This window comes from Passer montanus, unplaced genomic scaffold (assembly GCF_014805655.1).
Source record: "Passer montanus isolate IOZ18808 unplaced genomic scaffold, ASM1480565v1 scaffold48, whole genome shotgun sequence".
NCBI lineage: Eukaryota > Metazoa > Chordata > Aves > Passeriformes > Passeridae > Passer > Passer montanus.
Genome location: NW_024369707.1, coordinates 4,991,150 through 5,008,182, shown reverse-complemented (window position 1 = coordinate 5,008,182; position 17,033 = coordinate 4,991,150). Strand labels below are relative to the sequence as shown.

The 17,033-nt window shown below is 37.5% G+C and overlaps 1 protein-coding gene across 1 annotated transcript in view; it reads right to left on the bottom strand.

Annotated features, from left to right (window-relative positions):
• Window positions 1–916: 916 nt before the first annotated feature.
• CUL3 (cullin 3) overlaps window positions 917–17,033 on the bottom strand; it is a 36,300-nt gene continuing 20,183 nt past the window's right edge. Inside the window, exons 7-15 of the mRNA XM_039722312.1 lie at window positions 15,336–15,512; window positions 14,136–14,306; window positions 12,615–12,722; window positions 9,491–9,615; window positions 9,021–9,117; window positions 7,903–8,037; window positions 2,906–3,092; window positions 2,017–2,162; window positions 917–1,395 (exon numbers count right to left, since the gene is read on the bottom strand). Of these exons, the coding sequence (XP_039578246.1) occupies window positions 1,264–1,395; window positions 2,017–2,162; window positions 2,906–3,092; window positions 7,903–8,037; window positions 9,021–9,117; window positions 9,491–9,615; window positions 12,615–12,722; window positions 14,136–14,306; window positions 15,336–15,512 (1,278 nt within the window). The 3' untranslated portion in view covers window positions 917–1,263. The remainder of the gene's footprint in view (window positions 1,396–2,016; window positions 2,163–2,905; window positions 3,093–7,902; window positions 8,038–9,020; window positions 9,118–9,490; window positions 9,616–12,614; window positions 12,723–14,135; window positions 14,307–15,335; window positions 15,513–17,033) is intronic.

The following is a 17,033-nucleotide window of genomic DNA, read 5'->3' as shown; positions in this document are numbered from 1 at the left end:
ACCATTTTATTACTATTAAACTTTAAAAATTTCAAAAACAAATGATTGGTGTTTTTCACACACACTCAAAAATTTCTAACTGTGAGAAGAATGATGCCACCAAACTGCTATTTTTAATCTATTTTTTGCAGCATACTGTCAAGAAGAAAAAAAGTTTCAGGGTAAGAACTAAAAATTTCATTACAGTAACAATTTTTTATTGCAGGTTTAAAATGCATTTTTAAAAACAAATAGTGCACGCTGGCTTCACTTTAATCTCCTGAAATATGCATTTATGATGGGAAGCCCTGGGGCTACAGCTCCATCTATGATGTTTATTAACAAAATATAATCCCAGTATTTCCCCAGGGGACAGTATTTAGTTCCAAAAGATTGTCAACCCTGTACTCTAACACACTTGAATTAATTGTTTGTGTACACTAAATCCATTTATTTTAAATTTATTTTGTCTACATTTAGTGAAATAAAAACATCGCCCTGTACAATCCACCATCAGCAGTGAGTACAACAGCAAAAATTATTATACAGTTTATACACACTAAAATCTTGTCCTTTTTCCTATAAAGAAACCAGAAAAAACCTAATCAATATAGAGTTTAATTTAGAAGAACTCAAATTACAGAAGGGAAAGCCAAAATTATTACGGTCTTTTCTGAGCCCCCAGAAGTTCCTGATTCATGTTGTTGGAGCAGTGAGTGCAGCTGGAAGAGTGAAGCATGCTCAAGTTGTCTTCTTGGGTCGTCAAAAAAATTAGCAAGTATTTAAATTAAACATGTCTAGTTAAAAAAACATTTGAAGCAGAGCAAGGTAAGTGGGAATTTTGCCTTACCACTCGTGGTTTCTTTTAAACCCAACTTATACAATGCGCGAAGTGCTAAGCAACACTACAGAAACACATTTACATCAACACTGAAGATCTGGGGAAATGAAATTCCAACAAATTTATTTTTTTAAATGAGCTGTATTTTCTAAAGTCATTTTTATTTCTGTTTTCATACAGTATTGAAAACAAACGCGGCACATTCACATTTTCCCGAAGAATTGTAAGGATGATCTCTACAGGGATAACGTTGAAAAGCCTGAAGCTCAATTAATTCATGTCAAAAACTCTCAAAAGGAGTAAAAGGCTTGATCTGAATGGTCTAGAACATGTACTGTAATTTAATAGAGGAGATGGTCGTCTTAATATTAATGATTTAAAAGAACTTCCCAGTTCATGCGAAGAGTATAGTCCAAGAATAAATCAAATTTTCTGAACGCATTTTATGCTACGTAAGTGTATACTTTGCGATCCTCAGGTGTTCGTGCCAAATATTCTCTCTCAATAAGTCCTTCAATACGTTTTTTAATAACAACTGGACTTGGTAAGAATCGGGCCTTCAGCTGCTGAGTTACCTACAACAAAATAAAACCCAACAATATAAAATCACAGCGCAAGGAAGAACCTGAAGTACCCTAACAGAACACAACAAACAGAAAAATGTATTAAGGCAGAGATGGTGACAACTATGGAGCATAAAAAGCAGCCTGCAGACTTCTGACAGTCCCTCCACTTGCTTGCTCATGTTGGGGTATGATTCAAAGCTCCATAGAGGCATGGTCACAACCTGAGAATGCTCCCAATTTCACAGCTCTAAGGGAGTTCAGGAGTGCAAAATGTGTCATGTCCTGGAGCTGTGTGAGCTTAGCAGTGAAAAGCAGCAGGACTGCTTCTCTGCTAAGAGCTCAAATCTCTCTAGCCTGGACCCAACAGTCAGTAACAAGATCAAAGCAACTGGTTTGCTTTTCAAGCAATTTAACATCATAACAGCACTAAAAGCAGGAAGGAAAACTAGATACACCCATGAGTACATGCTAAAGTAAAGGGAAGGATTTAGGTGTGTCTTCAGACAGACATGGAGAAAAGAAAGGATGGGTTAAATACAACATCTCTCAAAAGCCTTTCAGAATCATGTTAGTAAGAGCTGTGTAACTTTAATGAGATAATAGCAAAAGCAAAACTCTGTACTAGCATACCTCTGCTACTAGCACATTGTGTTGCATCTTCTTTCTAGATTTCATTATCCGAACTATAGCAGCTTCTATCTCATGTTTTCTGTCATCATCGACTTTCTGCCTTGTTTCTTTCCTTTCTGGATCAGATTCTCCTTGTTTGGCAGCAACTTAAAGAAAACAGATAATGTAAATTATGTTAGCAAAATTAAAATGTATTTCATTGTGTGTTAGCGTCACTATTTATTTCATCTAGACATCAAGTTATATTTTCCCGAGTTTTGACATTTTCAAAGTTGATTTTTTTTTTAAAAATGAAAAGCAGCCACAAGAACATACTAACACTTTCTGGCATATTTTGATAGCAACTGACACGATAACAAACTGTTATTTAATTATGACTATGTTAAAGTTTGAACAGTACTCAAATCTGCTTACAGGCACAAGCACCAGCACTTCTATAAGCTAATGAAGTGGTTATTATACACTCAGCTTCCCTTATTTGTTAAACCCACATCACTGCCCAAAACCATGATAAGCTACCTGGTACTAGAAAATGGCTGTTGTATTATGGGCTAAAAACATTACTCATTTCACTGCAGTACAGCAACTTATACGGCAAGTTTCCTATTTCTGAATCAATCAGTAGCATATTTTTCATTTTATTATTTAATTTGAATTTTATTTTTCTTTCAGTATTTCCTGTAAGAGATAATTACAAATTTTGTCAAGTAAAAGGCTTAACTGACTTCCACAGTGTTCTTGCCATTTGAATTTTCATTTCCATGCAAATAAGCACCAAGAAAAAAATAATTCTCCTTTTACCTCCATGGACATCAATCCTGCAAAAGATAATCTGAAGTTTAAACGCAGATTTGGGACTGCAAGAGAGCAGAATATAAGGCTGACTTACCCGTCTGAATCTTGACTCTGTGTAGTTTAGATGTGAACTGATCATTCACTGTAAATATATGACCATTTTCTATTTCTTTTGACTTGGGCTCTTTTGTGAGAACACGTTGTGTTGGTTTGCCACATGCAAGGGACTGTAGGGCTCTAACCAGTTCTCTTTCAGGGATGTCAGTTTCCTGCTGAATTTCCTAAAGAAGAATACTTCGTTAGCTTATGGCTGTGGCAGAGGTACTGTGTATTGCACAAATTGCTTAAAAGTAATACTGTGACAGTTGTGGCACTTGGAAGGTCAGAACTCATTCAGCAGCAAGGTCTCAGTGGGTACTGTGCAAAATGATCCACCCGGGTCAGCACTCAGCAAATTCTCTCACAGAACAGTCACCATGAGCTGCAAGGAGAAGAATGAATAGCCAGCTGTTCCATCTCCCTGCAATTGCTGAGAGGGCTGAAAGGATTTGTTAACTGTTTCCAGGGTGTGTTGAAGAGGGTGAAACCAAACCTTCTGACTAACTCAGTGATGGAAAGCATCCATGCTGTTCATGACCATTCCTGACCAAGAGCTGCACAAATACTTCTGTGTTCAGCCACACTGTTTAAAAGATCTTTACAAATGGAGCAAGCAACGTCTGGTTTCACTGTAGCATACAAATACTCTAGATCATACCTCCCTTCTGAATAGCTCCAACAATTTATTTACAGCCCAGATGCCTTTGGCTAGGACTTCTCCAGGTGAAATACAAAAGAGCTCATTATAGCGTGGCCAACATAAGAACTTGGAAGAAGACTGTTTGTAAAACATGTACACAAACTGGTGAACCTCTGTCAGTGCTGTCATCAGCAGTGGTCATGAGCTAGTAAATAAATTACACTGGATACAGAATGATGCCTTGATATGCTCTAGGAGAAAGTCAACTGTGCTGCTGTCTCAGACCTAATGTATTTCCTGAGCTCCCATTCAGTAAAAGTTCATTTTTTCTCATCTCTTTTCTTCCTACTTCTAGCCCGAGGAAACTGCAGACACTTCTGATTTCATATTCCCATTCAGACTCCTGAGAGACTTGTACAACTAAAGAGAAAAAACAAACCTTGCAGACATGCAGCTGCCCACAAGAGCTATCCCTTTCTAAGCTTTCAGCTTCCCCAACTTTGGTTCCACTGTCCCCATAAATTCCTGATTCTTGTGGCACACAAGTCCATGTGATGACCTCAGGTTAAAACCAGCAGTAAGAACTCCAAGTGATCAAAATCCTAAGATGTGCAAACTACAACAACTTGTTAAAAGTTCTTTAAAGGGTGACCAGAAAAATCCAACTAAATTTTATCAAATAATTATATTTCTTGAGTATACTCAAGTTATTTCTTAAATCAACCCAGAAAAAACAGCCACTTTTCTGTCATCAGGCACCACTGACAACATACAATAAAAATGATTGGATGTACTGGTTTTGACTCAGACTTACCAGGAACTGGACTGCACCTCATGCACAGCACCTCACTACCCGGCTCAGACAAAATTAAGCATTATTTTTCAACTTGACCCAACACTACACACAGAGTGATGACTCAACATGGAGCCATGCAAAACTGTTTTTGACATAAGGTCAAGTGAACTGGAATGACTTAAAAAGAATAAAATCACTCAGCAAAAATTTAAAAAAGTCAGGATTTTTGGTACCTTCTGGTTATAGATTATTTGGAAACACTAATATGTTCCTAAGAGAATTCTTAGGAAGCATAATGCATTCAGAAACACTTATACCATTTGAAACAAATTATGTGGATATTCACAACTTAACTATTTACTAGTATCAAAATGCTTCTTCCCAAGCTGCTCACAGAAAGTTACTATTTCTTCCTTTGCTGCTTTATTTAAAACACAGTTGTCACCTTCACACTTTTTTTTTCACATTCAGTGCAAAATAATATTTTTAAAAATCCCAAGAAGCTATAATCCTTTACATGGTCATAACAACAAAAAACATTACTGTAATGGACTGATCAGTATAAAACTTACCAAACCAAGGGAAAGTGCAAGAGTTCAGAGCTCAGATAAATAAAAAGCCTTAAAGACTACAACCCAAACATAGCTTATTAATGATGTAATGCCAGTGACATGCAGGCTCCCAAACTTTGGTTTTTAATCAACAGTTAAAATGAATCCTTTCAAAATTACATCAGTTCTACAAGGCCATGTATATATACTCTGCTTTTAACAAAAGTGAAACAAACAGCAAAAGGGAATTTGAGGGGTTTCATGCTACCCATCCTTATATAAACCACTGTCTATTTGCTGTTGCACTTCACTTGAACCATTTCACTTTTAGAGTTTACAACCCAGCATTAAAGTAAGGACCACAAATAATTGCACTGCAATATGCTGCCTCAGAAGGAGCCAAAACTTTCAAGCTGAATTAAAAAAATGCAGCTATGAATGTAAATGGGAATAACAGATGTTCCTGTGCTCTCTTTCCCTCAGCCTGTAGCATAATGTTTTCCTGAACATATTTTTATGTAGATATTTGATGTAGCAGTGAGAAATGTATACTTCTTCCCCATCTCCAAAAATGCCTTATTTTTATAAAACACATTAGATTTGTGCACAGGAGTAGTACTGATTACACAATGTCAGTGTTAAAATATTACCAAGTGAGAGCTCTGTCTGGGGGCTACAAAAGAGATCATTCCAGGTATGGAACTCTGTCAGTTCTATAGAAGAACACAGATTATTAGAAGGAAAATGTGCAGAAAAAAACAAAGGAAAAGAACTGTCATTTTGTTGAAATAATAAATTTTTAGTTTTATTTACAGACTACAACTTGTGTACCTTCCAAAGCAGATAGCAAAAGAGGGAACAGGTAGTCTAATTTACAGTTCCAGTTTACAGTTCTAATCTCTCATATCTGTGGAATTAATCCACAACTTAACTTCTACTATGGTCACATTTGTATTTCTTGTTTGTTAAACATAAAGAATCATGATTATTTCTGATGCCATTACAAATAATGAGCATTTCACATTTTAAAATACTGAGCTGTAATGTAAATCAACTGAAAAATATGTTGAGTGTAAGACTTGATTAGAAAATGAATTTGTAGAAAACATTAACATTCTTTGAAGGCCTGCATGAAGATTCTCTTCCACTTCAATAGCATTAACCTTCACCTCTATGGCCAATAGCTATTTTGCATATACAAATGAAATGTTGCTGTATGGAAATACAATAAACGTATACATTTTTGTGAAGAAATTTTTCTATGCAACAACCTTTTAAGTTTCCATAGTATTTTATGGATAATTTTTGCATTATTAGTATCCCATTTGTTTCCTCAATCACATGGCCTAATGGTTATTAGGATTATTATGAGGATCTTATAAAGTTTGCAATTAATAATCACACTGAATGCAAAATAAAACAGCAAAGTCTGTTCAGCTGTGAAGGCAACTTCAGATGAATCTGTTGAGCTGTGAGTCTGCAGAAACACTTGTGTATCAAAGAGTTTTAGGATACACCAGCACACACAAGCCAGCTCACATGCTCTGCTGCACTGAAAGCACCCATCTGACACAAGAGAGAAGGAATGGTTGCCCAGCACTCAACAGTTAATCAGGTATCCAATAATCAATGAACAAAGATAAAATTCATTCTCCTCTGAAGTTTTCGTACGCTTTCCCGGCTGGGGTTAAAGACAACACACACACTTCACCAAAGAAACCAAACAACACAAATATGCCTCCTTAATGTTTTAGTTCAAGTGGGACACAAAGCAAGAGCTTAAGAACTCCCAAATCAGAAATAAACAAAACACACAATCTAAAAGCAGATGGACATATTTCTCTATCATCTGGTCTTGGTAAAATAAAGTATAATTTAGAGCATGGATTAAAAACTGTATTTTTCACTGTTCTCCCAAGTGTTATTTATTCATATTGGCTAAAGCTGTATTACTCATTAAGCCTGCAATGTGGTGGAAAAAGGCAGCTACTAGCCCAATTTCAAAATCAGCTTCAAGAAAAAAGAGCTGTTAAGTCCCCCTCCTTGTTTTCACTCACTCAAATATTCTGAAAAGTTGTAATGCTCCTGCAATGGATTTCATAACACACAGGACTTTATGTTCTAAAATAACATTTTAAATTATCAGTAATTTATTAAGAGTCCCTTATCAAATCCTGCCTTAATCACTACTGAGACCATTTCAAAGAAACTTTCTTTATTAACAGGCTAGAAGTATGCCAAATAAGCTGAAAACACAATCCAAACAAAAAGGCAAATGATTATTACTATCCATAGCACAGTCAAAAGCAGATGAGAAACCCTGGAAATCAACTGCTTCAAACTGCATCCATACTGCTTTTCAAGGCTGCCAATGCTCTCTCAAACAGAAGATAATGTCCAAAACAAAACTATCAATTTACCTTAACAATATAGTGCTCACACAACAAAGCACATGATCCCCCTCCTCTTCTAAAGCCTTCTTCATCATCATCTTTTAGCAGACATTTCAACCTTTCCCAGCAACACCCCTCTAGTCTCCTTGTTAAGGATCTATCCAGACCCTTTTTCACTGTCCCTTCTGGCTGATCAGCTCAGAGAAGGGCTGAAAGTTCTTTGATTCATCCTCCAGCTCGGTCCAGCCTGCCAATTTTACTTAGGTATTCAAGAAGCCAGGATAAACCCTTCTCCACCCTTTGGCCTCTAAATCCAGTTTTTCAAAGACAAAATGAGGAAATGGAGCCACCTGCTGCATTTCAACTTCAGCTTTTCTACAGCTCAATGGCCTGGAACAACCACACTCACAATTCTCAAACATTTCTGAAACCTTCAGCTCCCAAATAATTTCCTCCCCTAGAACTGCATCAGGTGCATTGCTAATGATCTGCTTGGCATGATCCATACTCAAATAGAATGAGAGGCACCTGATCTTCAAATGCCTAACTCAGGAGGACAAGAAAGTGTCCAAACCAGTTAGTTAGAATCAGGTAAGAAACCGACAGACTTACCTCAAATGTGTATTTTTCTCTGTTGTTAAATAGCATTAATATTGTCATCTGGAAAGTGGAGACTTGCAATATGTGCTTCCGTGTATTTGAGCCAGTTACTTGGGCACCTCCTACACCAACTTCTGAGCCATCTTCCTATTTTAAAATTCCAAAAACTACTGTTAGATTATTCTTCAGTGAAAGATGTTTTATTCTGATAAGATGGAAGTTTCATGATGAAACATTTCTCTAGGTGATCAGCCTACAGAAGTGACAGAAAAGCAAACACCTGGGGGCATGGCCGGGATGCTCCTCCAGCAGCTCCCTTACAGTGCCAGGGAGGATGAGTTGGAGGCTCATACAGAGCCCAGACCAGGCCATCTACAGCCACCAACCAAACACTGACCATGGCTGAGGATGGAGACTTCACCACCTCTGAGGCCCCTGCTCCATCATTAGTCCACCCTTCAAGTTTTCCTAAGCTTATCTTTAAAGTTATCAACATACTTATCCTACAGTAACACAATTTCAGCATCCTCACAAGTGCATGTTATTAACAGTTTGTGGTAAGAATTTTACTTTCAATTTGCATTGCCTCCTACATTCCCAAACATAACGACATTAACTAGTTCTAGCTTAGCATTTTAGTACTGGTCTAATCACTACAAAATTCCTTTCTTGTACACACATAAATTAAGCATTGTACTTCTATAAACTCTGCTGGAGTCTTGTTTTTGAGAAAAATGTTGTTTACATTGCACTGTGCACATGAAAAGCAGGCTAAACTTGGCTTAGCAAAAACAAATAATAAGTTTCTTTTCACTTTTCACTGACAGTCAAAAAAATCCAAATCACTCAAATGACTGAGGTCCCTTCAAGATCACTTTTATTACTTTTCTACAAGTAAAAGATGATGATGATTGATGCATTCAAACTAAATTCAGAGGGGAAAAAAATGTCAAAACAAAATTACTGCACAGAAAGAATCAGACTATAAGGCTGATGGAAGGTATCTTTTTGTTATTCTTACATTCTCAATGGGTTTGCTTTTATTTTACAAAAGTCTGAAGTTATTAAAAAAAAAGCATTTGCTTACTTTTAACAAAAGATACAATATTTATATAATCTTGATTCTCTACCTTTTTCACAGGCCCATAGAAAGTGGCATTGAGATCTGCAGAACCCATGTGATGCTGGAGTGTCAGCTGTCTCCCACTGTGTTTGGCTAAATAAAATCTGTAATAGAATTGAAATGAGAACAATATATAGCTCACATTTTGTACTGAAGAGGAAATACATTTTAAAAGTTACATAGCCTTTTGGAGCTATTGAGGACATCCTTAAAACATTTATAATTTATAACCTTTTGCTTTTTCAAAACATTAACTTTTCTCAGAACTCTATTTAAAATCTCCAAAAACCTCAAGCATCATAATGCAAGTATTGCATTCTCCAATTTTCACATAAACTGAAAAAAAACCAGTTTGCCAGCACAACTTTAACAGCAAAGCTGTAAAAAAACCATCTGTGCAGGTAAAAAAAATCTGTACAGGTAAGTTTAGAAAGTTTCTTCTTAAACCTCTACCTAAAAATCTGCAGTAATACATACCTTCTAAATATTTCAAAAGCATGTCTGGGAGCTGGAGGGATGTTGCACTTTGGTGTGGCTGACTGGGTAGGCCAGTAACCTGTTGTGAGGACACGCACTGTGAGATCAACACCTCCTAGTGAGACCTAAGGGTAATTGGAAGAAAACATACACTGTTTTAAAACAAGACTATGTTTCACCATTTTGTCTGTATCAGTGTCAAATACCTAGAATTTTGTCTAACTACAAAAGAAATAGACATATCTGTAAACATTCTTTTTATAAAACCAGACAAATACATTGATTCATCACTATCAGAGCAGATGGTACAGCAAAAATCCTCTACATTATTCCCCTCTGGCATTTAAGAGCATACAGAATTGAAGAAAAGGAATTCTTAATCAAGAACTAAGTGTCTGTGATCATAAACAGAACTTGTGACACGCACAACAGATCTTTGTAAATGGGTTTTTTGATGACATGCAATAAAGCTGGGTTGCATGAAACATGTCAGTTTCAAAAGAACTCTTTGTAAATGTATTCTCTGGAAGTAGAGAGGAAATACTACCTGATGTTGAACCATAGGGAGCTTATCTGTGGACTGCAATGCCAGCAGTACTCATTTTTGCACAGCCCACCTATCCTCTCTCCCTAAGGACAGCCATGACTGAGTATTCAGCCCTGGTGAGGAAACATTTCCCAGCTCAAGTGCTGATCTATAAAGATGTGTTGGCAGATGATAAAGGTCTGGCTACCAGTGATGCATAATCCTCATTAGATATTCCAACTAAGCTGAGCATTATTAAGCTTAAAATTGACTTCTTTCAGCTTTAGGAGGTAGAACCAATACCTTCAAAGAGCACACATTATGGACAAAAAACCAAAACAAACAATATTCAACTTCTATAAATCTACTACACAGAAATAGAGCACATTATGTTTTAGAAGATCCAAAGCTGCCACCTGAACTCAAACTTTCACTATTCAATAGCAGAGTAGCATTCCCGTGCACTACAGAAGAGTTTTTGTATTGTGTGTACTGAATGCCTGTGTGCACCAACCAGCTTGTGCCCAGGAAACTTCTGACAAACCTAAACAAGCTTCAGCAGTTTTCTTCCTCCAGCCAAAGTGTGGGAAAAGGCCATCAGTGCAGACAAAATGATACAGAAAATATATTTACCTGGAACTGAAACATTTGAGCTGAGATGGCAACAATGTCCCAAAATTTTTTGGCCTTTGCCAGACTAGAACACAGCACTAATTCAGAATGCCTCCCATCATATACTACAAGCACTAAGCAGTTGGTAACACAAAAAAGTTTTGGAAGCACTTTATTTTCTAAGATGTCTTTTCAGCATGAAAATGGTATGAATTAGTAGAAAGTGCCCTGAAGTGACCCAGTCTTTACAGAACTCCAAGAAATGGTCCAGGATCACAGTTACAGAAATTTCTCAATCTATGAGCCTGGACTTTCCCTGGTGCTGAGCTCCCCACTTTCTGAGAGCAAACCAATCATCTACACAGACCGTGGCACTGCCTAGATGTCAGGATAGAGGATCCAGAAGGAAAGTTTGCAGGTAGGATTATTGTGAGAAAAGCAGATGTCTGACACCTCTAGGAGGCACTGTACACATTGAAGGTACTGAAACTGTTTAAAAAGGAGCAGAACAAACTACTTCATATAAAACACAGTATAACCAGCAATTTAACAGTAACAAAATCCCCCAAATCTTCCTGTATTTCCTAAATAGTACTTCTGGAAATTTTATTAAAAGTCCACAATTAGGCTGACCACAAGGAAACCATCACATGAACTGCTGGTGTCTTGCCAAGAGAAAGATGAAGTTTCAAATAAAGCCTAACAGAACATCTGTTAGCATTTTAAATTCATCATCTTAGCTGTACATAGCAAAAAAAAACAAGATAGAGATATCATTTATTAACTCACTTATTTTAAGACTGTCACATAAAGTACATGAATCTTAAAGCACAGCCCCATCTTTCCCTACATGTCCAAGCCTGCCATGCTACCAAAAAAAGGGAATACTTCAACAAATTTTTATTGAAATTTATATTTCAAGCATTCCGAAAGCAAAACATGACTAGCCTCTAAAGCAGAGAAACCAAACATCCAGTAGTAAAGCTGCCTGTCCAAAAACACCTTTATCCACTTCCTCTCCATCCTTTTCTGAATCCCCTTAGAGAACATGCTGTTCTCCTCATGATGAGTCACAGAATGCTGATGAGAAGGATTTCAGTCAACTGCTTCAAGACAACAAAGATTTCATATCACCTTGTACAACCAGGGACACTGGACAGAGTATATCCATGAAAATACTCCTGGCATTCAGACTTCTGAAACTGACTCCAACAGATTTGATGTACTGACCCTACTTACCTGCACACAGGGAACTACCTGGCTGTTTATTATACACTAGTAAGTGCTCTGAATATCAGTACAGAAAAATAATATTTTAGAACAAGTAAATTGATATCTCAAAAAGAATGATGTCTCCCTAAAATGTTCCAGGGGCCTACTTTTACAAAAAGATGTATTTTTTCTAATTAAACAACTAAACCAATTTGCAAGAACACTTCAAAAACCAAATTCTGAAATTTGCAATAAAACAGCAGTTTCAGCAAAGGCATTAATTGTATCAGGAAAGCTCAACATGAGATGGTGTGCTTTGCAAATGCCTGCAGCATTTTTCTTGCTCTTAGCAAAAAATCCACACCACAACTGACTGATTAACCCTGGAGAAGGGGAGGCTTTGCTGGGCAATGCACTCGGGAGCGGGCCGGGCACCGCGCGTCCCCTGGCGGTGCCGGCCGGCAGAGCCGCTGAGCGGCCACGGCCCAGCCCCTGTGACACGCGGGTTCATGGAATGGAACACACATTTCATGGAATGGAACTGGCATGGAAGTTCTCCAGCTGTGCATGGAAGTCCCAGCCGACTCTGGCATTTCAGGAAATGCTGATACAGTTTATAAGATAAGACACACAGTAAAAAAAGGAACAATTTGCACAAGCTGACCAAGTCCTTCTCAGCACGTGCATCTACCAACAAATGAACAAGCACAGGTGTGGACACGTGCAGGGTTTGTACTGAAGCAAAAGGTCAAGCACACAGACCCCAGCACTTACCCCTGTCGCCTGAAGATGTTGCCTGAATTCATCCATCGTTGTGTTTGAGATGCTCATGTCCCTGAACATTCCTTCCAGTTTCGATGTGAATTGACATCCACATTCAGTCTAAAACCACACAAAAAAAATATGTTGTACCAGCACTATGAAAACAAAGCTTCTGACAGGCAAACTGCAAGGCTAAAGTTAGCTTATAAATCCCCAAAATGGCATTTCTGTACTTTTGGTTACTGGAATTTCCATTTGTATTACATTCAGAAATCTCAGAAAAGATTCCTATAGTATACGAAGATCTAACCCTACACAGATCATAACTTGCTTTCCGCCTCTCCATTACTCTATTTTTATCTTAGATTTCTATATCATATTAAAAAAATTGTGAAAGCTTATCAAATCAAGACATGCACTTTCACCTGCTTTTAGCACAATTCTGTAAAGGGGAATGAACCCTATTTATACTAGGAACTCCTGTTGTCCTAGAAGTGTTTTATTTTGAAGGCTGACTGCAGATTACCCAGCAAGATCCCTAGGCCTTGTGAGAATCAGGAACACCTGCACACGGACAGAGGTGCACAGGCAGGGCTGTGTGCCTGTTTCTAACACATACTGTGAATGCATGGCAAGGGAAGCCTGCTAGATGCAGCATCCTGACCACTCTGCAGTTTGTAAGAAAAGAGGGCACTTCATGTGCATTCATTCACCTGGAAATGCATGTGTGCCCTGTGCTTTCTGAACCATCAGGCTCAAAGTGGTGGAGAGGTAATTGAGAAGGAATTAATACTGAGAAATCTGGAGAAATCTGATACAAACGGGCTTGGCTCACTGATGAAGTTATGAAGTTCAAAAATAAGCATCAGTGCAGTTTGCTTCTGCTTCAGAAGTGCTCTAATTGTTTATCATGCAACTTGAGAAGAAGCTGCAATAGAACTTCATTTAAAGTCTGTTCAACAATAGGCTTTACCTTCTTCTTCATCTCTTGCTCTATTTACCCAGCTAAGGAAAATGTGTTTCTAAAGGCTGATATGAAGATTTTTTTTTTGCAACCACTTAATCAACAAGGAATTGAGCATTATCACCAGTCTGCTGATGGAGACAACTAAACATCAACACAAGTGATACCAAAATTGTACTGTGAATAATGGAAAATCCAGGACAAAACACAGTCTTCAAATTCAGTCACTGCAGTTGTCCTATTATTTAAAAACTTAGGAAAAAAAAAGGTTTTCTAGATTGCACTCCCATCACAGGGGCTTTTCAGTGCTTCCTTTTATTTCCATGAAAACCTTTGAAAAACTTGCACTCCCATCACAGGGGCTTTTCAGTGCTTCCTTTTATTTCCATGAAAACTTTTGAAAAAAATATTTGTATTTTCTGCTGGGGCTTTCAAAATCAGCTCTGCATTTAGCAGCCATCAAGACCGACATTATCTATACGTCTCATGCAAAACCAGAAGAAACCATAATTATGAAAAAACAAAAAAAGAAAGAAAAACCCCTAAAAAGTATGCAAGTACTGTCTTACCTTTAATTTGGAGATCATATTTTTCTCAGAGTCATCTGAAACACTCTTATTTGTGAGAAGTCTTCTTGCCAAGTGCTGCTTGTAATAGCGTTCAAAAACATCTTTCTCTTGCATAAACCTGAATAAAACCATTGCCTTATCCAATATAGTTTCTACTTCTTGCTCTGTTAGCTGTAAAAGAAGTAATTTTCTTGGTTTAATTTTCTAGCCCAAGTGTCTTACACAGCCTAAGTGCTTAAAGTAATTCACAGCAGCAGATGGTCTAACAGTAGCCAACAAAACTGCTCCAATATATGATTGACAGCCAAAAGAACAGTGCACTAACACAATAAAGTGGAGTAAGAAATAGATCTAAAATGAAGGGAAAGGCAAGGGAAATGGGAAACAATGAATGGGCAGAATTTGATAAATACAGTAAAAGTTCCTGGGTAAGCTTAAAACAGCATGAGAGAAATCAGTATTAGGAGTAGAAAAGTTCATTTGGAATGAAAGCTTTTAACTGTTAAGACATGTTTTGCAAAGCCTGTCTAGTGCCACACAAATAAAATTATATTTTGTTTTATAAAAAACCAGAATTTACTATTTGATTCCCAAAGCATAAGTTGTATGCTCTAATACTAAGTTTTATTTAGAGTAACTGAAGCCGCAGGTGAACCATCCTGTCCAGTCTGGATTCTGTACCTCAGAAAATGTCATGAAAGAAGCCAAGTCTGAAGGCAACAGATGTACTCAGAACTAGAATACAGATATGGTAATAGTTCTCTGGTATATAAAAACAGTAAAAAGCAGCAAAGACAAATCCTTTTCTCTAACCAAATTAATTTTCAGAAGAAATTATTAGATAATGAGAATAGCTGCCAAACTATGAATATACTTAAGGAAATGATATGTAAGGTTTCAAAAGAAGGGAGCTGCAGAATCTACCATAACCTGATTGTTTTTTGAGACAGTATTGCTATAAGTAGTTCAGATATGCTGCTTCAGAGGTAGGTGACAAGCCACAGAGATCTCTTTATGCCTGATTTTTCTGTAAGTTTAGATTTAAAGTGTTATGAACTCAGATGTCTTACATACACCTTTTTGAAGGTAAAATTATCATTTCTCTTAATACAAAAATAATTCTTAGAAAAGTAGCTTAGTTTAATTCCATCCAAGTTTACAGAGCAAAAAGCATGATATTTTGAGCTGATTTATACTTACTCCCTTGACTCCCTTTTTCAGCTTATCATCAATAAATAATGAGAGGTACTCTGGAGACCTGGAGTTGAGGTTGAGGAAGTACTCAAAGTCACCCGCAATCGTCTGCTTGAAGAGCCGGTCGTTATTGAAAGATTCTTGAAGGAAGCGATCAAACCTACTCTTCAAGTCCAGTAAACCCTGTCAAAAATGAGAAGAAAGCAAAACCATTTTCACTGATGTGAAGCTGTAAGCTGGGAAACAACAGATGAAGCCATAGAGAAGACCAGATGTACAGACAGAGGTTCTGCAATGATCTCTGCTCAGAATTGTTAGAAATCTGAAATGTCATTTGCCTTTTTAAATTTCTACTGCTGCCATGAATCTCTTATAGAAGCAATTTTCACATAAACTGGCTAAAATATTGGTGTCAAACACTAGTGCAGTTCATCATGATGCACTTCTCAGATTAAGAAAACTTTTTAAACACCCTTGTTAAACAGGTTGACTTGCTGTATGTTTGAATCAACAACTTAAAGAAGGTATTTGTTGCACTCATTAAGCCTTTTCTATTTCAAACAATATAGACAAAGTCAGCATCATAAACACAGCATATGGGAAAGCTGAGGCTGAGCACCCATTAAGTGCATCCCTAGAGCTACTGAACAAGTTTGAGGAGAAAAGACATTGCAACAACAGGTCTGAACTTGTCAGTGTTTGTTTCTCTCTAATTTAATCCAGGGACATGTTTGGCATGATTCAGTCGTGTGTTTCTTGCTGATCACTAGGAGTCACTGGGAGCACACAGAAGTTAGATACATGCATCAGGGACCTGAACTGAAACACCTCCTCTGAACTCAACCACTGGACTCTCAGCATCATTTTTACATCTCCACCCAAGGTTAAAGCAACTGAATATAGAAGGGGGAAGGATCTTAACATCACCTGAGCACCTTGCTAAGTATATATGACACACACAGGTTTTAACACAGACAGCATTTGGCAGGCAGGGGGAGAGAATTTCACTTGAGTGTTACATTTGTCAGGGACAACCACTGCCTGCAAAAAACTCTTCAAGTTAAATGATATATACGTCTTCAGATTCTTAAGAAATTATTCATATGCGGTTACTTAAAGAAGCCATTCAAGAATTACTCAAATATATAGTAATATTTCTTAGGAACTCACCATCTCACTTAAAGGAATGATCTTTAGACAGGCTAATTAATGCGTACTAGAAATTTTAAATTCAAAGTAAATCCCACTATCTCTCTGTTTACCAAGGTTAGCTCATGTCTCCTCTCCAGGAGTACACCATCTGAACAACCTGGTGTTAAACGGGAGAAACTGTTAGTACCTTGAATTACAAAAGCACTTCAACATCCCTTCAAACTATTATACAAAGTTTTAAATCTAATCCCCTGGCAATGCTGTTGCAAGCATCTCACCAATTACGCTCAGGGTGATGTCATGTTGTGGAAGCAGTGCTGAGCTATGATGGAGTTTTTTTCTTGATGGTTTAATGCAGCTTCCATGTCTTTCTCCTTGGTGCTACTGTCCTTGACAGATTCACATGAATGTGGCTGAGATGAAAAGAGCAAGGTGGTTTCTCATTTCATAGATACTCCTCTCTGCTTCCATCCCCTCAGTGGAAGTGGTGGATAAACCTTTCAGGAGGTTTTTCAGACTGAATGTCCATCCCTGTCCCAGGACATCTTCATG